Genomic DNA, 27698 nt, shown 5'->3' with positions numbered 1-27698 from the left:
TAAGGCCGGGCTTTCCAAAGCTTTTGAGACAGGCCTCCTTTTACATTCAGTTTTACTAGCAAAACAACCCATTGGAAGAGTGTCATATCTATATAAATAAAAATGTAATGTTAGTTTGTGGGATTAACAGAACTCAAAAACCACTGGACAAATTGACATGAAATTTGGACACTATAACCCTAACAGACCAACGAGTGACCATCACTCATAACCCACCCCCACCCCAAAAAAACAGTGGAAAGGACTTAAAAACAAAAAAAAAAAACCCAGAAGAATGAAAAGTTAAATGACAATACAGAAAAAAAGGGAAGGAAGAGGGTGGGAAGGAAGGAAGGGGAGAAAGAAAGAAAGAAAGAAAGAAAGAAAGGGAGGGAAAGAAAGAAGGAAAGAAGGAAGGAAGGAAGGAAAGAGAGAAGGAAGCATGGAAGCAAAGATTGAAGAAAGGAAGAAAAAGGTAGGGAAGGAAGGAAGGAGAGAAGGAAAAAAATAAGAGAAGGAAAGAAAGAGGGAGCAAAGGAAGGAGAGAAAGGAAGGGAAGGAAAGAAGGAAAGAAAGAAGGAAGGATGGAAGCAAAAAAGGAAGGAAAGAGGTAGAGAAGAAAAAGGAGAAAGAGGGAGGGAAGGAAAGAAGGAAAGAGAAAGGAGGATGGAAGCAAAAAGCGAAGGAAGGAAGAGGTAGAGAAGGAAGAAAGGAAAGAAGAAAAGGGAAGGAAGGAAGGAAAGAAGGAGAGAAAGAGGAGCGGTTGGCTACAGCAATGCGTGGCGGGTACAGCTAGTAATTTATATATAACATACTAGCTTGGGTACCCCACGTTGCCCAGGTTATTTGAAAAAGTTGATTTTTTAATTGTACAAAATGCATAAGGTTGTGCGTGAACTACAATTCACATCATGCCAGGTTAACCTCCTGAAACATCAAATCATCCAGGCGTCCTCTGGGCAACGTCTTTGCAGACAGCCAATTCTCTCACACCAGGAGTCACATCTGACACGACAAAAAACAAAACAAAAAAACTCCTGAAACTTCATCAGTAGTTTAAGTTTGTCATGTTGGGCAACTCTGCTCTAATAATAATAATAATGTATATAAATAAAAATGTAATGTTCGTTTGTGGGATTAACAGAACTCAAAAACCACTGGGGGAATTGACACCAAATTTGGACTCAAGACACCCAACAACCAATGTATGTCCTTCACTCATACAAACACTGAAAAACACAGCAGAAGGGACTTTGAAAGCCCCCAAAAGCTAAATGACGAAAAGCTAAATGACAATACAGAAAAAAGAGAAGAAAGAGGGAGGGAAGGGGAGAAAAGAAAGAAAGAAAAGAAAAGGAGGGAGAGAAAGAAAGAAGGAAAGGGAGAAGGAAGCATGGAAGCAAAGAGGGAGGGAAGGAAGGAAGGAAGGAAGGAAGGAAGGAAGGAAGGAGATAAAGAAGGAAGAAAGGAGAGAAAGGGGGGAAAGAAAAAGGGGGAAGGAAGGAAAGTTAGAGAAGGAAGGAAGAAGAGAAGGAAAGAAAAGGGGAAGGAAGGAAAGAGGGAGCGAAGGAAGAAAAGAGAGACAGCAGAAGAGAAAGAAAAGGGGAAGGAAAGAGGGAGTGAAGGAAGGAGGGAAAGGAGAGAAAGAGGGAATGTTGGCCACAGCAAAGCGTGGCGGGTACAGCTAGTAGTAGTAGTAGTAGTAGTAGTAGTAATAATAATAATAATAATAATAATAATAATAATAATCGTTATTCGTACTCCTCCACTAACTCTCCAAAGGGAACTTGGGGCAACTAACATGAGGCCAAGCCCAAAATTACAGTACAGTAAAACAAAATACAAAGAAGCAGAAAATACCATCAAAATAAATACATAAAATAACAAAATAAAATAAACAATAACAAAATAACATGCTAGAGAAATAGACCACAGTGGGCAGGCAAAATGCACTAGGATAAAATTGATAAAATCCTGGATGAGATAAGTGGTGGAAGAATGTGTTTCTGAGGGAGGAGCTCAAAAGGAACGAACAATGGGGTTAGACCTTCATTAAGGGCGGGGGGAAAGTGCGTCATGATGATGAAAACTGTAGTTGGAACAGACAAAATATGGAATATATGGAATAAGGCACATTGGAAGAGTCAAGTTTTTAGGTCTTTCTTAAAAGGTGCCAGGGTAGGGGCTTACCTAATCTCACTAGGTAGCGAGTTCCAAAGCTAAGGGGCCACAGCGGAGAAAGATCATCAGTGGGGTTCAGTGTCCTCTCTGGCTGTAAGGTAAACTATAACTCCCACTATGGTGGGTCAGTCCCATCAAACCCCTCCAGTAGGTTGAGTTAGTCATGGTTCTGTGTGCCAAGTTTGGTCCAGGTGAAGGTCATAGTTTCTCTGGTTGCGGGTGAACTACAACTCCCAGAAAGGAAGGTCAGCCTCCCCCCCCCCCCCCCCAGTAATGTGTGCCTAGTTTGGTCCAGAGGTGTTCTCTTTAGAAATCTCTAGGTCTCCAGCATGACTGGAGGACGTTGGCTCGAGATTCACACCAGAGGACCTTGAGATTCGTAGAAATAATGTATTTTATACATATCTGTGAATAATCAAACCCACAAAGGTCAAAACCACAAACATGGAGGAATAGTTGTAACCTAGTTTCAGATTGGAAGCCACTGCTTCTGAGCAGGAAACATATTTTAATTCTTCACACATTTCAGCTTTTAGTGTTTTGATCACATATTTCAACTTTTAGTTTGAAAGATTTCGCAGCAAGATCATCCAGGCGACCTACAGCACTCCGGGGACCAAGTCGCCCCAGGCCGAAATCACCGACGATGAAGTCTTGGAGGCTTTGCAGGTAATGAAAGCCATTCAGTGTTAGTCGACCTGGGAGCTGTTGGAAAAGGAGGACCATGAGGGACAGATTCACTGCTGCCTTTTTCGATCTCTTTTCCAGAAAATAATAACCGACCGTTTGGACTTCCATCAGATATTGAGGCAAAAAGGCATAAAAGTCCCGTCACTGATCAGTTCCGAACCCAGCACTCCGACGAGTCACAAGAAGAAGAGCCCAAGCCGATAGAAGCACAAAACGCATGGCAACGGTCCTCTAGGCCTTCCTTCTTTTATATCCCCAGTTAAGCCCCTTAATGAAAAAGGTCTTTGTCTTCAACCTCACTTAGTTGAGTCTTCTTTCATGGCTTTAAATCCTCTTCTTGATTGAACTCATGCTTAGCTTTCTCTTTGAACTGCATCATTTCTTTCACCAATGGCTGAATCTGCACAGATTGGAATGGCATTCTGTGGTCAGTGTAGAACAGGTATGGGCAAACAGGTATGATGCAGCCCTGGGGCAATCTTTTGTTGAGAGGTGATTAGTTTGCTCTAGGCACTGCCAGGCCATCAAATGCTAATCAAGGTGGTCAGTTGAAACATTCACACCTAGCTCCAGCAGACAAAAGTCCTTTGTCCCATCCTGGTCATTCCACAGATATATCAACCCATTTTCCTACTTCCAACAGATCTCACTACCTCTGAGAATGCTTGCCATAGATACAGGCGAAACGTCAGGAGAAAATGCCTCTAGAACATGGCCATATAGCCCGGAAAAACCTACAACCCACTTTAGTTCAGTCTTTACAGTGAAGCCTTACAGACAGGACATTGTGAGCTTTTGTCTCTCCCACCTGTAAAAGGCTTCGTTTCTCACAGCAAGCCGCTGGGGAAATATAGCTACAGCCAGCCTTCGCTGGAAAAAGGGGAATAGAGCCAGCTTTGCTGAAAAGGAAAGGACTTCCTTCAACTTGGAAAATCTACAGAGACTTTGCCTGGTAAGGTCTACTCGGGTCACCCATTACGCATTTTGGAACCGGGAGTAGGGCCCATGCCAGCAAAGTAAAGAGATTGCCCAGGGAGGGGTCAAAGGATTTCCCTTAAAGAAGAAAGGAACAGTTTATTCAGCAGTTGCCTGTCCCTCGTCGGCAGATTGAAGAAGTTACCAATTTTCCAAAGTGATAGAGTGTTTATTCCATGTTTTGAAGATTTTATCCTTAATAAAGAACTTTGTTGGACTTATCTTAAACCTCAGCAGAACTTTGTGTAGGGAAATCTATAGGGCCTCTCAGCCGAGGCACCCCGGCGTCTCGTTGGGCATTCAGATAGCACGTCCTGTTAACAGACATCCCCACAGGCCCAACGCATGACTGCACACTTTCTAAGAATTCCATGGCTCAGAACTATTGGCCTTTGTTCTGAGGTCCCTCCACATCTCGGAATCAGAAGCTTTGGAACCATTTGAACAGAAACAAACGCGGACATAAGGCCATGACACCTTCAGTTCCCAGGTACAAGGATACCTTGAGAGGCCTCACCAGCAGAGCCATGCTGTCACCGGGGTCCTCCTGAGACCCTCCTGTATCCAGGAAATTGCAGGCTACATGCATTTCTTTAAAGTAAAAATGCTGGCCACCATCCTGGATTCTCTCCTCTTCCTCCTCTTATGCCTCATCACGATGCAAATTCCAAGCAAGATCCAAGGTAAGCACCTTCAACAGAAAGTGTGAGAAGAATGAAATATGACACATGCCCAAGTCCAACTCCCTGATAATTTATTTGGAGCATGTATGTAGGATCTTTTTGGCCACCAAAAATATACAGTATTAGCCACCGCTCTTAGCCTTTGCTGTTTCCATGTATTGTTAGGTCAATCTCAACATATGACCCTATGAATGAGAAATAGCAAACATATGCTGCTTTAGAGTGTCATCGAGTCTCCTTCTCTGGTAGTTTTTAACAGGCAGGATAGCCATCTTTCAGGAGGGTTTAGATTATGACGTGATTGGGATGAATGGCTTTATGGCATCCCTTTCAATAATACATTTTATTTATTTGCATTTCGCCCTAAGGGACAGATTACAACATTTACATATATAGACAAACATTCAATGCCTTTACAGTCATATTCAACGAAGACAAACAAGCACAAACAAAGGCAAAGGCTTCTCTTTTCATTTCCAGCTTCTGGAGGCAGTGCTCTATGAGGAGGGGCTTAAAGAGCTGGGCATGTTTAGCCTGAAGAAGAGAAGGCTGAGAGGAGACATGATAGCCATGTATAAGTATGTGAGAGGAAGTCATAGGGAGGAGGGAGCAAATTTGTTTTCTGCTGCCCTGGAGACTAGGACGCAAAGGAACAATGGCTTCAAACTACAAGAAAGGAGATTCCATTTGAACATTAGGAAGAACTTCCTGACTGTGAGAGCTGTTTAGCAGTGGAACTCTCTGCCCCAAAGTGGGGTAGAGGCTCCTTCTTTGGAAGCTTTTAAACAGAGGCTGGATGGCCATCTGTCAGGGGTGCTTTGAAAGCAATATTCCTGCTTCTTGGCAGGGGGTTGACTGGATAGCCCATGAAGTCTCTTCCAACTCTAGGATTCTATGATTCTGGCTCTGGGGAGGTGCTTTCTCCATTTCCAAGCCTAGTTGTGTGACCGGCAAGATTGCTTGGAGTGTCTCTCTGCCTTTTCCCGCTGAAGCGGTACCTATTTATTTACTCACATTTGCATTTTTTCGAACTGCTAGGTTAGCAGGAGCGGGAGCTGACAGGTGGGAACTCACCCCGTCTTGTGGATACAAACTGCCAACCTTTAAGTCTCCCCACGGCCTTTAACTGTGTTTTTCTGCGGAAGGAGGCCCTGTTCCCAGAGGCTCCTTTTCTGGTGATGTTGACCACTACCTCCTTTACGATGCCAATATTTCTGTCCTACTGAATTGGTATTTGAATTAGTTGTATAGAAAAGATGGACAGACCTTGACCTTGTGGCATTTAGTGGTCAATTAAATTATGTGCGAGTTTATCCTTCTTGCCCTCTTTTTTGCTGTTATTCTGCTCATTCTTTGGCAATACCTAAAAAAACCCTATGAATTTCATGGGGTCACCCTAAGTTGGCATGCAAGTTCGCATGGAGAGCTGAAAGTATGCATCCTTAAGCTCTACTGGAAGCACTTCTCAGCTGATAGATGCACCATTGTCATCCTCACTCCCTTAGATCCATATAAACAAGAATGCATTGCCAGGAAGATTCATTGCCACCAGAAGGCAATCTGTCAACAAGATGAGCTCACATCGGATTTCTATTGCCGTTGCCTACCGGGCTACAGAGGAGATGGGATAAGCATATGCCAAGGTGAGTCAGATATGCAAATATTTTTGAAATCAATCTGAGCTTGAATTGAAAGGTTATTTGCTAGTTGTAGCATTTCATCCTGTCTAGAGAAGCAAGTGGGGAGAAAAAGGTGAGATGGTGCCTTTGGGGATGTGAAGATTTCAGTAGGTATATTTCCAATAGTTGGAACACAGGCTAAGAAATTGTCTGGGATTAGTCATTTGGCCTTAAACATGGCTACAGGCAACCAAAGCATGGAAACATTGGTCTCCCATATTATTCACTGTGCAAGGATAGCTGTGTCTGTGACTAAAGTGTCATCCAATAGTCCAGCTTGACTAGGCACCTACTGAAATGGCAGGAAGAAGGTTTGAGGAAAAGAGACAAAGAGAGTTTCTGAGGTCTGAAAACGCATGGTTTATTCTCGGTTGGCGCCAACCGGATATGGACCCGGCTGGTAGTCCAGGAAAAACAGGGTACAGAACAAAGAAAAGTATTGGTTTATATACCCTTTAAAATAATATGCATGCATCATACAGGCATCACAATGTGCATCACAAAATTCTACTTTTACATTAACTTCAATGGCATATTTTAACTTCAACACCTGTCAGTCTTTATTTTGAGCATCTTTATCTGAGGAGGTGCTATTAATGAGGACCATCAACAGAATGTCTACTAGACCCTTGATAGCAAGAGCTTCCACCCATCTTGAGAGAAGTTCTTCCTGAAGCCTCTTGATGGCCAGCTCATTAATCTTACAATAAGCTTCGCCTGGTACCAAAATGGAAGGAGTCTCCTGAAATTTGCCAGAGGCCTCTTGACATTCCTTTCTTTAGACCCTGGCCTTTCTTGAGGCATCTAATTTTGCAGCTATTACGAAGCCAAGTGAAGTGTAGGTCATGCATACATACATTTCTCTTTGTGATTTCATATATTTTCTAACTCCTATTTCTAATATGGTTACATCCAATATATATTTTCCAATATGTGTATTATGTATTTTCATCTTGCCTTCATCACTACCATTGCCCACTGTGGCCTAGAAAAACAGAAATCTTGGGGGAACTGCTTTGCAGTGGTTCTGCGCATTCCTGGAGGGCCGGACCTAGAAGGTGCTGCTGGGGATGCCTGCTGGGACCCCTGGCCCTTGGCTTGTGGTGTCCCATAAGGCTCAATACTAACTCCCATGCTATTCAACATCTACACCAGTGTTTCTTAACCTGGGGGTCAGGACACCTGGGGGTTTGTGAAGGGGTTTCAGAGGGGTCAGTAAGGACCATCAGAAAACATATATTTCTGATGGTCTTGGGAATCCCTTTGGCAGAGAAGGCTCAAAATCTCTCCACCTGTCTTTCCTTTTTGGAAACAGACGGCAAATCCTCCCACCAAAAGCCCTCCTCCGCTGTGATTGGCCAGTTTCTCAGCTGGCCTCTCAGCCATGGGGAGGGCTGTTTCTGATATTCCAAGCGGGATGGGGAGAGCAGATTTGGTGTATGCACACCGCATGTGCAGGTGAGGGAGAGCATGTGAGGCTGGAGGGAGGCTTGCACCACTGAATCCCTTCAAGGCATGGTGGTTCTGTGTGGGAAGTTTGGCCCAATTTTATCCTTGGTGGGATTCAGAATGCTCTTTGATTGTAGGTGAACCATAAATCCCAGCAACTGCAACTCCCAAATGTCAAGGTCTATTATCCCCGAACTCCACCAGTGTTCACATTTGAGCATATTGAGTATTCGTGCCAAGTTTGGTCCACATCTATTATGAAGTAGCAATGGAAATAATGTTATGGTTGGGGGTCACCACAACACAAGAAACTGTATTAAGGGGTCCCAGCATTAGGAAGGTTGAGAAATGCTGATCTACATGAAACTGCTGGGTGAGGTCATCTGGAGTTTTGGAGTTTGGTGCCATCTGTACGCAGATGACACACAGCTCTATTACTCCTTTCCACCTAATGCCAAGGAAGCAGTTCAGGTCCTGAACCAGTGCCTGACAGCTGTGATGGACTGGATGAGTGATGGACTGTGATGGACTGAATCCTGATAAAACAGAGGTCCTCTTGGACCGATCAGGGTATAAAGTGGCTACCTGTGCTCGATTGGGATACCCTTAGAGGGACACATGTCCGCAGTTTGGGGGTCCTCCTGGACTCAGCGCTGACTCTTGAAGCTCAGGTTGTCGGTGGCTGGGAGGAAGCAACTATGGAAATCAGAAATGGGGATACTGTGTCCTCACTTATCGCGGGTGTTCTGTTCCAGGACCACCCGCAATAAGGGAAATACCGTAAAGTAGGGACACTCCTTCCCCTCTCATGTCACCTTCTCTTTCCTCTCCTCTTTCCCCTCTCTTCCTCCCTCCCTCGGGTGCTCATGCTACCCTCCCCTCCATCACTTTCCCCTCTCTTGTCCCTCTTGCTCGGCTCGTGCTGATTCTGCAGGAGTTGCCGCACTTCAGCCAGGTCTCCTCCAGTAGCTGCCCAATGCATCCTGGCCAGCTCTTTGCTCCAAACATTTTGCCCCCATTGGGCCCAGGGGCAGCGGCTCTGGCGGCTCCCTCCGTTTCCTCCCCAGCCCCAGCATCTTTTTCTCCTCCTCCTCTTCTTTCTCCCACAGCCTCAGCAGGGAAAGTGGTGGAGAAAGGAAGGCAAGGAGGAAGGGAGGGAAGGCAAGGAGGAGGAGGACCGCACAGGCGAAAGTATCCCTCTTGCCAGGGGAGGGTGGCATGAGCGCCTGAGGGAGGGAGGAAGGGAGGTGAAAGAGGAGAAGAAAGAGAAGGTGAAGTGAGAGGGGGGGAGAGGGAGGGAAGGCGAGGAGGAGGAGGGCTGTGCAGGGAAAACTGTGAAACAGCGAGTCCGCGCTAAGTGAACCATGAAGGAGCGAAAGAACACTGTAATAGTAAACCATATAGAAACAAAAAAATATATTTGTATTCTGCCCTATTGCCCCAAGGGGACCCAGGGCGGATTACAGTACATGTATACAGCAAACATTCAATGCCGTTATACAGTTAACAAAGACAGACAGTACATAAGCAGAGGTAAAGGCTTCCCATCTTTTTCCATCTTCAGCATCTGGAGGTTGTTCTCTACTCCGGCCACAGGAGGGTGCTGTCACTCCATCATACCTGCCAAAGAGCTTTGTTGCCCTTAGATGCTTTCCTGATTAAATCGCTGGCATGTTCACATGGGTGCCTTTTACTACCTCTCCGCCAAAGCGGTACCTATTTATTTACTCACATTGCTGACAGGGCTGATATTGGGAGCTCACCCCAACCAAGGTTTGAACTGTCCACTTTTTGATTGGTAAGATTTTCTGCAGCTGGCAGTTTAAGCCCAGTCCACCAGAAGTTACCATAAGTAAACATTCCTTCCGAAAAGAAAGCTGGAACTACTTTTGTTGCCTTTGTAGACCCTGTATTCCATGTCACCGTTTCCAACGCATCTACTTGTGATGGCTTGGGAGTTCAAGTGTGTCTTCTCACCGTAACAGAACCAAAAGTCACCTTCAATGTCTCGGTCTCCACCTCTGGCAACGTCCGCTCGTACATTGTGCAGTGGTACAAATTCTACTCTGGCCAAAGCCCACAGTTCAACAGGTATGTTGGCAACCAGGTCTCTAGTCCCTTTCTTTTGCCAAATATGATACTCAAGTCAAAGTATCAGTGAATGTATATGTCTCGGTGTGCTGTGTTGTGTACACATGCCTACTTTTTTGCCTAATATGTGGGTGTGTTAAGATTGCAATACAGAGGAAGCCTCTGTCTTTAATGGTTGCACCAAATATTTTGTTCTGGTACAGCTATACCAGGAGCTCCAACTTTATTTGCTTTGTATTAAATGTTTGGTTGCAGTCCTGGGTTTCAGGGACTCTGCAGATAGGTGGCTTCTTTTGGTTGCAGTCATAGGGCAAGTCACCTGTCCATCATCATTAAGTTTGGTTCCGCCCCTTGCTCAGGGCAATTGGGAAGGGAAGGGAGCCATTTTTTAGTTAGTCTCAGTAAGGAAAGCTAATGTAGAGGACGTGTGCAAGCTTCTCCTGAACAAAAGCTTCAACCCTTAAGACCTTCCAGGGGAGAACAGTCTTAAGAGCAAACCAGAGAACTCCAGGGAAGCCTCCCCAAAGCTTTGAGGACTTTCCGGGGGAAAACAGTCTTAAGAGTCTCCAAAGATTTCCAGGGAAACAGCTCTAAAGACCAAAGAACTCCAGCTGGAGAGTCTACTGCCTTACTGGTAGGTCCACTCGGCGTTCGAGATGCAGTTCAACCCGGTAGCGGAGCCCACATCAGTAAGAGTTAGATTACAGTCAGCCTGGGAGAAGTTAAAAAGGGAATTTTCCTTTAAAGACGAAGTTATTGAAGACAGTTGCCTGTCCTTCGTGGGCAAGATTAGAAAGCTACCAGTTGCATAAAAGCCTGGAATCATTTGTTTAACTTTCTGAAGACAAGAGAAGTTTCTGTTTGATTGTTCCTGAATAAAAGACTTTGTTATACTTCACAAGCCATCTAAAGACTATTTGTGGTGGAAAACTTCTGAGAACTTCTCTTTGGGCCCCCTGGCTTCCCATTGGGCAAAGGTTCACGTCCTGTCCTAAAGACAATTCCTTACAGGCCCAGCGCACGACAGAACAAAGTTAGAGGCACATTTATATTGAACTGCAGCTTTTATTGAGTCATTGCGTCTATTTAACCCTTTCAGTGCTTGACTCACATTTTTGTGATTAAAAATATGTAGTTTTTTAAAATATATATATTTCTGACATTCATTTCACTGTGTCCACTGCCTTGCAGTTATCGAAGAAGGTTGGGCAACACCTTGAGGGGGGTTATGGGCCATAATGGCCAGGTCCTGACCCTGCTTTCCATCAAGGAGGACGATTTCTACCCAAACCTTTTCTGGGCGGAGGTGAGACTGCACCCACCACTGGCCAAACCAGCCAAGGCTGAGGTTTACGATCTGACGGTCTTTGAGATGTTAAATCCGTCTAGCTTGAGATACTACTTTGTGCTGGACAGCAGACCCATAGGTAAGTCTGCTCAACTTGGGATTCACTAAGCGCTTGACAGATTGTGGACCTTGTTTTGACTCAACAAGTGAGGGGAAAGTATAAAGTATTGAAATTAGAGTAAAAATATCAATTTAAAAAACCTTGGTTGACTTCTCCATGGGTCAATGTGAGTACACACTCATCAAACTCTCAACAAAAAAGCAACCACCCCTTTCTCTGAGTAGAATGGTAAAGGGCAAGAACTTAAGTCCATCTCAGAAGAACCTCAGAGAATCACCAACCATATGTTCCCTTTGCTGCGTTGCCACTATTGGCCATTTTAGATGGTGACATTTGCCGGAAGCAACTAGACCAGGTACGGGCAATGGTTGAGCCGCCCCTGGTCACCACAACATGAAGAACTGTGTTAAGGAGTTGCAGCATTACGAAGGTAGAAAACACCGACTTACACTCTTAATTAGGTTAATAGAGAATTGTGTACATTGTGTTGGACCAAAATCCTCTCTAGTTCTTGCTCAATCCCGAAAATAAAAGGTGGTCACAGAGTGGGAAGTCGGTGAACACTTTTCTTTCTATAGGAAGCGAAGCAAGCATACGTTAAGCTTTCAATCTGAATCCCTTCTGTGGTGTCAGCCAAGACCACCGGTGACCAGGGGCGGCTCAACCATTACGCAAAGTAACTTGAGGGCCGCATGCTAGCACTCCCTGAGAAGGAAGGAAGAAAAAGAGGAAGTAAAAGACGGAAGGAAGGGAAGGATAAAGGAAAGAAAGAAGGAAGGAAAGAAAGACAAAAGGAAGGAAGGGAGAAAGAGGGAGAGGGAGAGAGGAAAGAGGGAATAAGGGAAGGATGAAAGGGAGGATGGGAAGGATGGAATGAGAGAGAGGGAGAGAGGGAAGGAGGGAGGAAAGAGGGAAGGAAGGAAGGACAAAAGGGACAGACGGAAGGACAGAAGGAAAGAATGAAGGAAGGATGAAAGGGTGGAAGGGAAGGAGGGAGGGAAGGGAAGAAGGAAGGAAAAAGAAAAGAAAGTAAGAAAAGGAGGAAGAGAAGGACGGAAGGAAGGAAGGGAAGGATAAAGGAAAGAAAGAAGGAAGGAAGGAAAGACAAAAGGGAAGGAAGGAAGGATGAAAGGATGAAAGGGTGGAAGGGAAGGATGGATGGATGGATGGATGGATGGATGGAAGGAAGGAAGGAAGGAAGGAAGGAAGGAAGGAAGGGAGAAAAAGGGGAAGAGAAGGACAGAACTAAGGGAAGGATAAAGGAAAGAAGGACAAAAGGGAAGGATGGAGAAAGAGGGATAGAGGAAGGAAAGAGGGAATGAAGGAAGGATGAAAGGGAGGACAGGAAGGATGGAATGAGACAGAGGGAGAGAGGGAAGGAGGGAGTAAAGAGGGAAGGAAGGACAAAAGGGAAGGAAGAGTGGAAGGGATGGGTGGAAGAAGAGAAGAAGGAAGAAAAGGAGGAAGAGAAGGACAGAAGGAAGGGAAGGATAAAGAAAAGAAAGAAAGAAAGAAAGAAGAAAAGACAAAAGGGAAGGAAAGAGAAAGCAGGAGAGAGGGAGAAAAGAGGGAAGAATGGAAGGAGAGAGGGAAGGAGGGAAGAAAGAAGAAAGTAAGGAAAGACAAAAAGGAAGAAAAGGTGGAAGGAAGGAAAGGACAAACGGAAGGAGGAAGGAAAAATGGAAGGAAGGACGAAATGGAGGAAGGGAAGAATGGATGGATGGAAGGAAGGAGGGATAAATGAAAGAGTGAAGGAAGGAAAGACAAAAGAGAAGGAAGGAAGGAGGAAGGAAAGAAGAAAGGAAGGAGAAAGAGGGAAAGAGGGAAGGAAGAAAAGAGAAGGAAGGATAGGATGGTGAGAGAGAGGCGGGGCTGAGAAAAGAGCCCAAAGCACCTCATCTGGCCCCCGGGCCTGGGTTTGCCCATATCTGAATTAAACCCTTAACGTGGCATTGGTGCTTTCCCCTCTACATGGAATAGCTCTCAATTTATCCATGGGCCATATCAACATCCATAATTTTGGACCCCAAACTTGTCCTCGACTTATACATGAAGCCAACTTATACATGTGTATATATGGTAGGCATGACCATGACCAAGTGACATGAGAGTGTGGCCAAGGTGGCAAATGTTATCACTGAGGAAGGAAATATGAGGTTGCATATAGAGGAATTTCACTAGGTAACTCAAATTTTGCAAGTGAAATGGGTGCTTTCAGGTGCATTAATGCAATTTGACATCCTTTTAATTGCCATGGTTAAACGCTATGGAATCCTGGGATATGCAGATTTACAAATCTACAACTCCCAGGAGTCCATGGCCCATCTACACTCATTATTCTACCTTGTGCCACCTTCTGACATTACTTTGGGTTGATGTTTTGAAGACAGCCAGATTCTGATGGGCAAGGGCTTTCTCACTGTAAGTAGATTGAATGGTTTCTCAATTGCCTTTTCTCTTTTCGATTCTAGAGTTGGGCGAGTTTTTGGAAGGGAGTGCTGTTGCCATTTACTTGCCCCAGTACCTCCAGCTACCACCTTCCAGCTTTGTCCAGTGGACGAAGGAGCCGCGACCGATGGGACTGCTGGCCAGCACTCCGGTGGTCTTGGCTGACACCACAGAAGGGATTCAGATTGAAAGCTTAACGTATGCTTGCTTCGCTTCCTATAGAAAGAAAAGTGTTCACCGACTTCCCACTCTGTGACCACCTTTTATTTTAGAGATTGAGCAAGAACTAGAAAGGATTTTGGTCCAACACAATGTACACAATTCTCTACTAACTTAATTAAGGGTGTAAATCAGTGTTTTCAACCTTCGTAATGCTGCAACTCCTTAACACAGTTTTTCATGTTGTGGTGACCAGGGGCGGCTCAACCATTACGCAAAGTAAGCATTTGCAGTATAGTTGATTTTGCCCAGGGGCACTCTTGAGGCACTCTTGGGGGGAAATAGACTTTGACATATGCCAGTTGTAGTTACTGGGATGTATAGTTCACTTACAATCAAAGTGGTGACTCCCAACCATAAAATTATTTGCATTGCTACTTCATAACTGTAGTTATCCTACTGTTATGAATCGTAATGTACATATCTCATATGCAGGATGCATTTTCATTCACTGGACCAAATTTGGCACAAATACCCAATACGCCCAAATTTGAATACTGGTGGGGTTGGAGGCAGGAATTGATTTTGTCATTTGGGAGTTGTAGTTGCTGAGATCTATAGTTCACCTACAATCAACGAGCATTCTGAACTCCACCAACAATGAAATTGAACCAAACTTGGCACACAGAACTCCCATGACCAATAGAAAATTCTGGAAGGGTTTGGTAGGCATTGACCTTGAGTTTTGGAGTTGTAGTTCACCTACATCCAGAGAGCACTGTGGACTCAAGCAATGATAGATCTTGACCAAACTTGCCACAAATACTCAATATGCACAAATGTGAACACTGGTGGAGTTTTGGGGAAATAGACTTTGTCATCTGGGAGTTGTAGTTGCTGGGATTTATAGTTCATCTACAAGCAAAGAGCATTCTGAACCCCACCAATTATAAAATCGGGCCAAACAGAACGGGGTGTGGGGCTGGGGAAGCAATGAAATGCGGACACAGAAAATGGTACAAGGGTATACATGAATTGCACAACCCTAATATATACTTCTCATATATTCTGCAGTTGATGGTGGTGGTGATGGAATAGTTAATGTGAGTATTCTAGAGGGTTTGGTAATCTGTAAGTGGGAGTTCATGGGTGAAAGCAGTTAGGGGTAGAGGTGTGCAGGATATGGGTTGCAGCTGGGTGTTACTGGATTTAAGGAGCTAACCTTGAGACTGATTTTCGGGAGAAAGGTATTTGTTGTATTTTGGTGGTGGATGCTACTGGTTTTCCCCCCAGGTCCGTTGGTTTTTCGGTATCCTGACCTGTCTCCTGTAATCTTGGTATCCTGGAACCTTGAACCTTTGGACTGACTTTTGACTACGGTATAGACTCTTGATCCCTGGACTTTGTTTATTGAACTCTCGGCATTTGACCACTGGACTGGACCCTTTTGACTATGAAGTTATTTTTTCTATCAGTTTTTGTTTATTCTGTAGCTGCGTGCTATCTTTGTGTTTTATATTTTGGACTATAAAAACAGCCAGCAAGTAAGTGCTGTTTTAATTAAACTGTTTGTTAAAACTGGGAGTTCGATTCATCTCTACTTAAATAAGGTAGAGCCCTGGCAACGTGACAATACTCGTACAATAGTTGTGTTTCCCATGTTACCATTTGCGTCATGACATTTGAGTCAGGAAAGAGGCAGTTCAAACACTGGGAGATGAAAGTCGAGTGGATGCTTTGCTTTTAGGGGTCTCCACAATTGGCCCATTTTCACCTCTCTTTCCCTTTTCCCAGGGAACATGATTTTGGCTACATCCGAGCGCTGGTTTACGATTTCAGCCCCGACGTTCCTGGACGAGTGTTGGTAGCTCAGAGGCTCTTTCTTGTGAAGAAAGGTACTTAATGTCTCTTTTTCCAAAATCTCTTTGTTGCTTGTGATTTAATACAGAGTTTCTCAATCTTCTTAATGCCATGACCACTTAATACAGTTCTTGATATTGTGGTGACCCCCCAACTATAGAATTATTTTTATTGCCACTTCATATCTGTCATTTTGCTACTGTTGTGGATTGTAATGTAAATATCTGATATTCAGGATGTATTTTCATTCACTGGTCAAATTTGAATACTTTTGGGTTGGCGGGGGGGGGGGGGATTGATTTCGTCCTTGTCCAATGGAGAGAGTAAGAAACACTGGGATGTCCAATCACCACAGACATCCCAGTGTTTCTTACTCTCTCAATTGGCGTGGAATTTGCATGATCCCACCCATGGCCTTAACCCTTTCCTGCTCTTTTCAACTCTGCACAACAAACAGAGCAGAACTAACCAGCAACTAAACATACTGGAGGGGTTTGGGGGGATTAGCTTCACATGATTTTCTTTGATTTATAGGAGTTGTAGGTATTGTGAGTTAACCCTGCAATCAAAGAGCACTCTGAACCCCACCAACGATGGCCCTAGACCTCATTTGGCAAACAGAACCCCCATGTCCAACAAAATATACAGTGGGGCTTTGAGCAAAATGGTCCCTGAATGAAAGCATTCCTTGGGTGGTGGGCAGTATGGTTTTTGGAGAGGACATTGGCAAGGGTTGGGCTACATGTTCATGGTGATCGCTATAACCTGAAATGTCATTGGAGGGAGGACTTTTGGTGGCTCCTCAACACTGTTGGTTAAAGCTATTTGTGGAGGTGGGAGCCTGTGTGTGGCAGTGGCACACCAGCCATATACACACATACAGACTTAAATATTTTGTCTTATTTCCTGCCAGACATCACCAGAATGTGCAATGGGAATCACAACGAGGCCAACTGTTACTGCAACCCAGGATTTGAGGGAAACGGTGTACACTGTGTCGGTAAATCATTGTGAGCTTTGCTTCTTGATGTCTTTGCTTTATTAGAGCTGAGTACAAAGCCGATTGTTGGTACTTGGAATACCATAACAGACAGCCATTGGGCAACATATAGGAATAGAATGAACAAACTGATGTTTCTTGAACGTGAGGCTCAAGTGATTTGTCTTCCGTTGTAGTTTGAATGCTGGACTACTACTCTCAAAAGAAGGATACAAATCCTCACACAGCCATGAGAACCTATTGGGTGGCTTTGGGCAATCAATTAAATATTTGTGGATGGATTCAAAAGTTTAAATAAAGTTAAAATACAGCAGATACAATCAAAATAGCATCCAAAGCCCACCAATCTCCCCACTGCCAGATGGATAGCTGCAATACCACACTCTGACCAGTGGTGGCACTGTGGTTACATGTCACTGTGGGCAAGTCACACTCAGCTTCAGAGGAAGGCATGGGCAACCCCATCTGAACCATTCTGGCCAAGAAAACATGTAACCACAGTGCCACCACTGGTCAGAGTGTGGTATTGCAGCTATCCATCTGGCAGTGGGGAGATTGGTGGGCTTTGGATGCTATTTTGATTGTATTGGATTGATTGGATTTTTGAATCCATCCACAAATATTTAATTGATTATTTAAATTTTGTATCTGTCTTATTTTAATTTTTTATTAGGTTTGCCGCCTTGAGTCCCAACAGGGAGAAAGACGAGATATTTATTTATTATTATTTACAGTATTTATATTCCACCCTTCTCAACCCGAAGGGGACTCAGAGTGAATCACAGAACATGCCGATTATACAATGATTATAATTGAAGGGCCTAGTGGGCATTGACCACTGAGTTTTGGAGTTGTACATACATAGATCTGGACCAAATTTGGCACGAATACTCAAAATGCCCACATGTGAACACTGGAAAATAGACCTTGACATTTGGGAGTTGGAGGTGCTGGGATTTATAGTTGCGAGCCAAATGTCTACTCAGTATCCGAGGTTCCCCAGCTGAGGTTGAAGGTGAAAGAACTCTTTTCCTAATGGGAGATTTTGGAGGTGCTACCTGTTGTATGTCTGCCTCTTCAGCCTATGATTGCATCTGATGTTCATGATGGAAATGGGGATGATGTTCCTGATGGTGGACCGGGGTCTGTTGGCATTGGGAACGAGGGTTCACTTGGTCCTGAATTAGGCTCAGATGAGAGGCCCAAACTGCCTCAGGAAGATTCACAAGGCCACATTCTTCGGAGGGGCCCTTCACAGCTTTTCTCAGAACTACTATCTGAAGAAGTTGTTCTCTCAGGTGTAGAAGATAATAAGAGATAAGATAATGAAAGATTGGACAGAAGGCAACGTTTTGGTAAACAGAGACTAAGGGCCCACCACATAGCCCTATATTCTAGAATATCAAGGCAGAAAATCCCACAATATCTGCTTTGAACTGGGTTATCTGAGTACACACACAGATTAGGTGGGATTTTCCACCTTGATATTTTGGGATATAGGGTTGTGTGAAAGGGCCCAAAGTCTTCAGAGACTTAGATGATCTGTTAGTTTACAGCAAAAGAGAGATAACAAACCTTTATCTGGTGGAGAAGTCAAGAGAAATGCTTTCCTTTCAGTTTTGGGATCTGAAAAACCTTCTTTGGAAGCTTTGAAGCAGAGGCTGGATGGCCATCTGTCAGGGGTTATTTGAATGTGATGTTCCTGCTTCTTGGCAGGGGGTTGGACTGGATGGCCCATGAGGTCTCTTCCAACTCTTTGATTCTATGATTCTATACTGATTCATGGGAGAGAGTTGCCTCAGTTGGGTCAACGTTGCAATTTTATCACAATCTTGCTTTCAAGTGCTCTTAGTTTTATGTACCAAATTTTGTCTATGGGATTTTTCCTGCTGTCTTGTTTCATGGATTCAAGTGCCCAGTTTCATGGATTTTTATGTACTCATGGATCTTGTTTTCTCTTGAAGCTTATGGATTATTTTATATATATTGCCTACATACCTTCTTCAATAAACTGCTTGCTAATTTTACCAAGCTGGTATTGTGTTTAAAGTCAGAGGTGTTCCTGCTCTGGTGTATGACACTATCAGCCTGGGTTTCCTGTGCTAAATAAAGTAAAGGTATATTTGCACCAGGTATTTAAACTCATTTTCTTTTTCTTCAAAGATGTAGATGAGTGTGCAGAAGGGATGTCCGTGAACTGCCTGCCAGAGGCAGAGTGTGTCAACACCTATGGGTCTTTTTTTTGCCGCTGCCCGAAAGGTTTCGAAGGAGACGGTCGGATCAGCTGCATAGGTAGAGGAAGCATTGAGTCTCTCTCCTCATGATGGGGGGCTGGATGCACACTTGGACATGAGTTCGTCCCATAATTCAGAAGCCAAATTCCACATGCATGCGACATTGGATCTGGAGAGAAACTGAGCTGGTTTGCTCTTCTCTCTGACTTACAGAGGAAAGCATGCAGGTGGACTGAGGCCTCTCTGCTGTGCTGGACATAATGCATCTTCTTGGATCTCCTGTTCCGGTCCATTCTCTTCCCTCTGAGAATCCTGGAAATTATATTTCAACTAGTGTTAATACACAATACGTCAGTTCCTACCCTATGTCTCTTACATCCTTCAGCCTATCCTATTAGAGCTGAGGAAGGTCAATTTTTGGATTTCATTTCCAAGTATCCTCCATGCCAGCTATCCTCAAGCCATCCAATGAGCAGCCATTCTGGTTGGAGGAATCTAGGAACTGTGTTCCTCAAGAAAAGGCACATTCTTGGGGGTGAATTTTACATGTTTACCCATTATGACTCCCTTTGTGTAGGACTGATCAGGAGGAGGGGGTATGGTCCACAGATTAGGATAGAAAGCTTGACATCACTTCTCTTGCACCCTGTTTTTTAGACATAGACGAGTGCACAAGGGGAAGCCATGCCTGCAACCAAGATGCAATGTGCTTAAACACCCTGAGCTCTTATTACTGCGTGTGCCAAAGCGGGTTTGTTGGTGACGGCGTCCACTGCAAAGGTAATGAGATGCAATCTCTTTCCATAAAGCAGTGATTACCAGCCTTTCTTTTTGACCAGGGACCACTTTGAGCATTTTGACCAAGAACCACTTGACCAGGGACCACTTTGATCAGGGACCACTTGACCAAGAACCACTTGACCAGGGATCACTTTGATCAGGGACCCCTTGATCAGGAACCCCTTGACCAAGAACCACTTGACCAGGGACCACTTTGATCAGGGACCCCTTGACCAGGGACCACTCTCCAACATTAGTACCAAAAGGGTTACAACTCAGTATTTGGCCAACTCTAGGTTCAGTTTGGTTGTTTGGGGTGCTGATTCAGAAAATTGCATTGGATAGTCCATATCAGCTGTAGTTTCTGATACAGAACATATGCCATCCAGTAGTTGCCATCTGCTTGCCCACAGAAAACCATATTTAATAATCTAGGGCTGTGGACCTTATTTTATATCTCGCGGCCCACAGGTTGGGAACCACTGCCATAAAGACATGTCAGAAGCCACAGAAGATAAGCTGAAGGTCCACCTTACCAACATCCTGTTTCTGACACTGGTGTTGTTATCCTTTGTCACATTAACCTTGACTTATGGTGAACCTATGAATGAGAGACCTCCAAGTCACCATATCATCAGCATGAGATCTTGCAGACGGAAGGCCATCGCTTCCTTGAAGGAGTCTTTCCATCTGGAACGTGGTCTTCCTCCTTTCTTACTGCTTTCCACCTTGCCTTTTCTGCTGAGCCTTGCCGTCTTGTGGCATGTCTAAAATACGACAGCCTATGTTGTTGAGTTCATCTTAGCTTCTAGGAAGGGTTGGTTTGCTCTAGGACCCATTGTTTTGGCTTTTGATTGAGCCCACAATATCTTTTGGGCCTTTATTGGTTGGTATCACTCCTTGGTGGATTTTCTATTTTAATCTCCCCAAAGTAATACTTCCAAACTCTGGAGATTAGGGCAGGATTTGTTTGCTACTCCACCAATGAGTTGTGGTTAAGTACATTAGAAGAGAAGGGGAAGAAGGAGTAAGACTGCTCAATATGTGCTTTTCTCTCTCTTTGCAGCCAAAAGCACCTGGTCCCCATGGTCTCCGTGGTCCGTCTGTTCCGCCACTTGTGGCTTCCAGAACCAGATGCGGATCCGCCGGTGCACTCACCCCGAGAGCGGGATGCGCTGTGTGGGTCCTTCTGCTGACCTCAAGCTGTGCCTTGACCTCCCGCCTTGTCCCGGTAAGGTTGGCTTGGGGTCCAAAATGGGAGATGTATTGCCTTGCAAACTTAAACAGGAGACAAATGCAACAAAAGCATGTGAAGCAACAAAGCAGATCCTATACTTTTGTGTATGGAGAATTGCACTGGAGAAGCTACAATTGGTTAGAGCAGTGTTTTTCAACCTTCCTAGTGCCACGACCCCTTAATACAGTTCCTCATGTTGTGGTGACCCCCAACTACAAAATTATTTTTGTTGCTACTTCATAACTGTAATTTTCCTGCTGTTATGAATCATCATGTAAATATTTGATATGCAGGATGTATTTTCATTCACTGGACCAAATTTGGCACCAATACCCACCACACCCAAATTTGAATACTGGTGGGTTGAAGGGGGGATTGATTTCGTCCTTTGGGAGTTGTAGTTGCTGGGATTTGGTTGGTGAGATTCAAAGAGCATTCCGAACCTCACCAACTTCCCATTCAGAACCCCCATTGCTTCAAGGAACTTGCTGGCATGAGCCTCCCTCTAGCCTCGCACACGCTCCCTTACCCACACATGCAGAGTTTCAGGGAAATAGACCTTGACATTTGGTAGTTGTAGTTGTTGGGACTTATAGCTCACCTACAATCAAAGAGCATTCTGAACCCTATCAATGATAGAATTGGGCCAAACTTCCCACACAGAGCTCCCATGTCTTGAAGGGACTCGCTGGCATGAGCCTCCCTCCAGCCTTGCACGCTCTCCCTCGCAATCTCATGCGCACCACGCTACCATGCGCTGAGCACGCCTACTCCCCCATCCCCACTTGGAGTCTCAGAAACAGCCTTCCCCAGCCAATCACAGCAGAGGAGGGCTTTTGGTGGGAGAATTCGCCGTCTGTTGCCAAAAAGGAAAAGAAGGACAGGCAGAGAGATCTTCAGCCTTTTCTTTCAAAGGGTCTCCTAAGACCATTAGAAATATATGTTTTCTGTTGGTCTTTGGTGACTCCTCTGAAACCCTCTCATGACACCCAAGGGTCCCGACCCCCAGGTTGAGAAACACTGGGTTAGATAAATGTTTTCTCCAGGAATTTCTTGGTCCTCCAGCACAAATCCATAGTCAACTTCTAACATAAATGAACTAGAATGTTGTATTGAAGGACTTCGAGATTCACTAAATCCACTGAAATTCAACCTGCGAACAGGGAGGGCGGACTGTAATTCCAGTTATATCATCTTGTGTCAACTTGGTTCCCGAGTCTGCACACACATTGACTGGCACCAAAGTGTAGTCAATGTTTCTCTTTCTTTCTCTTAGTGGATGGCCACTGGTCTGAATGGTCGCCCTGGTCGTTGTGTGCAGAGACGTGTTCAGGGGTCAAGGAACGGATCCGGACTTGTGACAGCCCTGTACCTTCCGGAGGAGGGACACCGTGCCAAGGGGAGAAGGTCCAGTTCGCCATGTGTGACAACAAGCCATGTCCAGGTACTGGTCCCACTGCCATGATTGCCATGGAATTCATACAGGTTTTGAGCTGTGATGGGGAGTAGTTGGAAACCTTTTGCAGAAGGACACTTTCAAACATCCTACCTTTTCCCAAGGCATGGCAGCTCCCAGTATTGTTGTTTAGAGCCAATGGACAGCCCTCCAAGCTGGAAGAAGCTTCCTTCAGTGGTGAGAATGGAGGGCTTTTCTTGAAAGACTGGGCACAAATTATTTAGACATTATTACATTGAACAGCTTGCAGTATTGCATCCCATTCCAGTGATTTCTATTAGTTGATGGCATACAAATCATACTCTGAAGGTGGTTAAGGCTCCTTCATTGGTGGGATTTCAAAAACGTTCATGTGGCCATCTTTCATGGAGACTTAGCAATGGAATCCTCCATGGCAGGGTGTTGAACGCTCCTTTTTTTGAAGGCTTTTAAATCACATCTGCCTGGGATGCTTGAATTGTGCTGTTCCTTCAAGGTAGGGGGTTGGTGGCTGCCAAGGTAGCAGAAATGATCAACATTTTCTAATGTTACACCATTAAGCTGTATCGCTGGCATTGGAGAGGGATTGGCTGCTGTGTCTCCTGGAACAGCATGTTGGTTTTTTCGATGTTCAGTGACAGGCCGAGCTTCTTGTATGCTTCTGCGAAGGTGTTTAGAGTGGCTTGTAGATCTTCTTCTGAATGCACACAGACGACGTTGTCATCAGCATACTGGAGTTCTATAACAGATGTTGTTGTAACCTTGGTTTTGGCTTTCAGTTTGCTGAGGTTGAATAGCTTGCCATCTGTCCGATAGATGATTTCCACTCCGGTGGGAAGCTTCCCGTCAACAAGATGGGAAGCGTCTCCTCCAAAGTCAACATCGACACCGAAATACAACACTGCCTGAGCTCTGCGAGCGCAGCATTTTTACGAATGAAGCATAGAGTGTTTGAGGACCGGGACATACCAAGGTGCTTGTTTATAGAGCTATTGTCCTCCCAACCCTGTTATACACCTGTGAGACGTGGACTGTCTACAGATGTCACATGCAACTCCTGGAACGATTCCATCAGCGCTGCCTCTGGAAAATCCTGCAAATCGCTTGGGCGGACAAACGTTAGTGTGCTAGAAGAAGCAAAGACCACCAGCATTGAAGCGATGGTCCTCCGCCATCAACTCTGCTGGACCGGCCACGTTGACCGACCACCGTCTCCTAAAGCAGTTGCTCTACTCCGAACTCAAGAACGGAAAACGGAATGTTGGTGGGCAGGAAAAGAGATTGAAAGATGGGCTGAAAGCCAACCTTAAAAACTCTGGCATAGACACTGAGAACTGGGAAGCCCTGGCCCTTGACCGCTCCAGCTGGAGGTCAGCTATGACCAGCAGTGCTGCAGAATTTGAAGAGGCACGAATGGAGGGCAAAAGGGAGAAGCGTGCCAAGAGGAAGGTGCGTCAAGTCAACCCCGACCGAGACCGCCTTCCACCTGGAAACCAATGCCCTCCCTGCGGAAGAAGATGCAGAGCAAGAATAGGGCTCCACAGCCACATACAGACCCACAAGAACACTGGAAGACAATCCTCCTCGGAAAACGAGGGATTGCCTAAGAGAGAGAAGAGAGTAAGAGAGGGGGTTGGATAGATGGCCCATGTGGTCTCTTCCAAGTATTATTCTAAGGGCTAAGATGACCTTCATAGTTCCTTCCAGCTCTAGGATTCTGCAATATCTACCAGAAGGACTTCCTTCTCTCAGAAGGACTTTCTTCTCTCTATCCAATGGATATGGGTGGTGAACCAGAATGGCGTAGCATGTCCTGTTCTGCAGCATTCTGATGGAGAAATTACCTCACAAACAGAGTGGGAAGGCTTTATTTCTAAAAGCATACTGTGTAGTAAAAAACAACATTCCAACTGACCACGGGCCAGGGTAAGCTAAGGCATGATCTAATTTCCCGGTTCCACACAAAACCAGGAAAGAACGTCATGATATAGCATTGGACTGTAGCTTTGGCAATTAGGCTTTGATTCTCCATCCTTTGTTTGCCTTCACTTTCCTTTACTCTTTAACCCACTCCAGAGCCCTGGAAATCCCTATGTTGGTGTGACTTCCTGGCTTTTAAGGTGGGCTTTGAGGAGCGCTTTGCAATGGTGTCATGGTTGTAAATGTGAATTCCAAATGTTGTGACATTCTTAAGTCCTGCTTTGGTGTTAACTGCCTCAGGTCCGTATCAACTTATGGTGACACTATGAATGAGAGAACCAACATGGCATTGTGGTTTGAGCATTAGACTTTGACTCTGGAGATCAGGACTTGAGTCGCCACTTTGCCATGGAAGCCCACTGGATGACCTTTGGTCACAAACTCTCAGGCTTATGATAGGGTTGCCATAACAATGAGGGGGCACACAACAAGAAATTCATACTTTGCCCTGCTTTGCCTCATGTATATAAGATGAAGATGAGGAGATGGTACAGTCAGAGGTTGTGAGGAATGACGGCATTTCCAGTGTGGGAACTGAGAGGATTTTGCATCATGATTCTGTCTGGGAGGATGGGTCTCAGTCTGGTCAGAAATAAATGGCTTCAGAGCTGGGAGGAGATGGTTGGGCTTTGGCAGATAGGGAAGATCTTTCCCTTGGTCATTCCTTGGCAACAGAAGATAAGGAGCTGGAATGGAAAGATATCCCTTGGGGAAACACCTGAGGTCAGTAGGAGTTTGAACCTTGATCTCTGGGAAGATGGAGTCAGATTACGGAGGTCACATAAACTCTGTGAAAAATCCTTAAAACAGACCGGATGTCAAAGACATGACTTCGTGGCTTGTGGACCTTAAATTAAAATGTTGTTTACTGTCTTTCCTGCTTGGCAGGGGGTTGGACTGGATGGCCCATGAGGTCTCTTCCAACTCTATGATTCTATGATTCTATAAAAGGGTCAGAACAGGCAATGCTGCGTTACTGTGTACACCATGGATCTTGGTCCATGTTCAAGTCTATGTCTAAGAACTTTGGGAAAGTCTTTTGCTCATGTTCATGGATTCATGTTTTGGAAGAAGTTCCTACATTCCCGATTATGGATTATACTTATGCTTTGATTCCTGGTTCTTTCATGTACTGTCTCTCTTTTGAATAGAACTTTGATGTTTGGACTATTGCATTTTAAAAGCAATTTGCTTTCTTCAATGATCTGTTTCATTATTAACACTGGACTCTTGTGCGGTGCTGGGTGAAAAGGTGACTTCAGGCCAGAATGCAACAGTTTAAGACAACCTTCGACTATACAGGAAAACATAATCAAAGCATTCCTGACAGATGTCCATCCAGTCTCTGTTTCAAAATGTTGTTGCAGCAAGCTTTCACATCCCGCTTAACAAGGGGCATTTTTTGTTTTGTCTTCCCAACAGTGGATGGAGGGTGGTCTGCTTGGACCTCGTGGGCTCCTTGTCCTGTCTCCTGCGGACTTGCAATTGTGAGCCGAACCCGGCAGTGCAATAATCCAGCCTCAAAGCATGGAGGGAAGAACTGCAGTGGCCACGGATATGAAGAAGGCTCCTGCGGATTTCCAGTGAGGAACAATGAAGGCATTAATGCAATAAATTATTATTTTTTAGAGGTGGCTCTGTCGAACACAAGAACTTTTTAAAGGAGAAAACCAGAAAGATGGGAAAGTGATTGGGAATGAAAGTGAGCGCTGAATTGGCTGCTGTTAGGTGACATGCATATGCGGGGGAGGGACGGAGGATGGGATGGAGGAGAAAAAGAAAGGAAAGAAAGGAAGGAGGTAAGAAAGAAAAAGGGAAGGAAGGAAGAGAAAGGGAATAGGAAAAAGGCATGAGGGTGGGAAGAAAAGAAAAAAATAAGAAATTAAGAAATTAAGAAAGAAAGAAAGAAAGAAAGAAAGGAAGGAAGGAAGGAGAAAAAGAAGGGAAAGGAAGGAAGTAAGAAAGAAAAGGGAAGGAATGAAGAGAAAGGGAATGGGGAAAAGGTATGAGGGGTGGGAAGAAAAGAAAGGAAGGGGAGGGAGAGAAAATAAAAAGGAAGGGGAGAAAGAAGAAGGGAAGAGAAAAGAAGAAAAAGAAAGAAAGAAAGAAAGAAAGAAGAAAAGGGAAAAGAAAAAAGAAGGAAGGGAGGGAAGGAGGGAGGGAGGAAGGACGGAAGGAAGGAAGGAAGGAAGGAAGGAAGGAAGGAAGTAGAAAAAGAAGGGAAAGAAAGGAAGGAGGTATGAAAGAAAGGAAAAAAGAAGGGAAGAATGAGGAAGGAAGGAAGGAAGGAAGGAAGGAAGGAAGGAAGGAAGGAAGGAAGGAGAAAAAGAAGGGAAAGAAAGGAAAAAAGAAGGGAAGAATGAAGAAGGAAGGAAGGATGGAAGGAAGGAAGGAGAAAAAGAAGGGAAAGAAAGGAAGGAGGCATGAAAGAAAAGAAAAAAAGAAGGGAAGAATGAAGAAGGAAGGAAGGAAGGAAGGAAGGAAGGAAGGAAGGGGAAAAAGAAGGGAAAGAAAGGAAGGAGGTACGAAAGAAAAAGGAAGGGAAGGAAGACGAAGGAAGAGAAAAGAAGGAAAATAAAAAAGAAAGAAAGAAAGAGGGTGTGTGAGGGAAGAAGGGGAAAGAAAGAAAAGAGAGAGGGAGATGATGTATAAGGGAAAGGGTGAAAGGAAAGAGAGAGCCACAAGGAAAATGGAAATCTCGACAATACTAGGCAAGACATAAAAGCGAGATATTGATGACGATGCTTATACACCAAAAGAGTGAAACTCTTGTCACCAAATTGCATAGGCCAAATTCTAGGCAACGTTTTGCAATATGGTCATAATCTTTGATACGAGTCTCCTCTTCGTTTTGCTCCATCTGTGTGTTTAATTTTATTTTGCATACAGGAGGCTTTCTGCAAATACCTGAATATTGTCTGAATCGACAATATCAAGGAAACCAATTCACTAACTGGCAAGAAGGACGTCAACCACAAGACCGAGTTGTCCTCGATTGTTTCTTGGCTTCTGCAGTTGCGATGGAAGTGGGTCCCAGAACTGAACCTGGTGCCCTGTGGTTGGGGTACAACCAGATACATTGGTTGAATGTAGACAGATGGCCAGAAACCATTTCTGGGAAGACTTCAAGGCTTCGAGGGATGGCTTTGGGGCAAAGGCTATCTTCGGAAGGAAACCGGGCAAACCACAGAACTGTCTTCTCTGGAAGCAGAAGATCCAGAACAGATAATGTGAGGAATGTTCATACATTGTGTTCACAGATTGTGTTGTGTTTGGGATTCCTGCACCCCACCATTTTGAGGGATGGAAACCAACCACAGATAAGCAAATAATGGCAAAGGACTCTAGACCAGGTCAAAAAATGCCACCTTCTAATGAAGCAAAGAGTCCCGTCAATGATGAAGGTGATTAAAGGTTCATTCCCCCTAA

At 44.7% G+C, this 27698-nt stretch overlaps 2 protein-coding genes across 2 annotated transcripts in view; both read left to right on the top strand.

Moving 5' to 3' along the window:
* The window catches only part of CCDC27 (coiled-coil domain containing 27), a 30949-nt gene extending 27805 nt beyond the window's left edge, over positions 1-3144 (top strand). Inside the window, exons 12-13 of the mRNA XM_067472780.1 lie at positions 2725-2829; positions 2929-3144. Of these exons, the coding sequence (XP_067328881.1) occupies positions 2725-2829; positions 2929-3054 (231 nt within the window). The 3' untranslated portion in view covers positions 3055-3144. The remainder of the gene's footprint in view (positions 1-2724; positions 2830-2928) is intronic.
* A 938-nt stretch (positions 3145-4082) lies between these two features.
* On the top strand, positions 4083-27698 carry LOC132764985 (uncharacterized). The gene is made up of 13 exons (XM_067472781.1): positions 4083-4508; positions 6014-6151; positions 9541-9727; positions 10919-11154; positions 13608-13782; positions 15538-15638; positions 16517-16603; positions 18767-18895; positions 19495-19617; positions 20684-20848; positions 22131-22298; positions 25692-25852; positions 27159-27698. Exons 1-13 carry the CDS (start codon positions 4409-4411, stop codon positions 27189-27191), a joined length of 1803 nt encoding a protein of 600 aa, XP_067328882.1. The 5' UTR covers positions 4083-4408; the 3' UTR covers positions 27192-27698.

Source organism: Anolis sagrei, chromosome 13 (assembly GCF_037176765.1).
Source record: "Anolis sagrei isolate rAnoSag1 chromosome 13, rAnoSag1.mat, whole genome shotgun sequence".
Classification (NCBI taxonomy): domain Eukaryota; kingdom Metazoa; phylum Chordata; class Lepidosauria; order Squamata; family Dactyloidae; genus Anolis; species Anolis sagrei.
This window is presented reverse-complemented; position numbering and strand designations above follow the sequence as displayed.

Excerpts from the sequence above, each read along its gene's own strand:
- LOC132764985 (XM_067472781.1), top strand. The coding sequence starts at position 4,409 with ATGCATTTCTTTAAAGTAAAAATGCTGGCCACCATCCTGGATTCTCTC. Across the intron at positions 11,155-13,607 it reads GCTGGACAGCAGACCCATAG|AGTTGGGCGAGTTTTTGGAA; the intron begins GTAAGTCTGCTC and ends TTTCGATTCTAG. Across the intron at positions 13,783-15,537 it reads ATTCAGATTGAAAGCTTAAC|GGAACATGATTTTGGCTACA; the intron begins GTATGCTTGCTT and ends CCCTTTTCCCAG.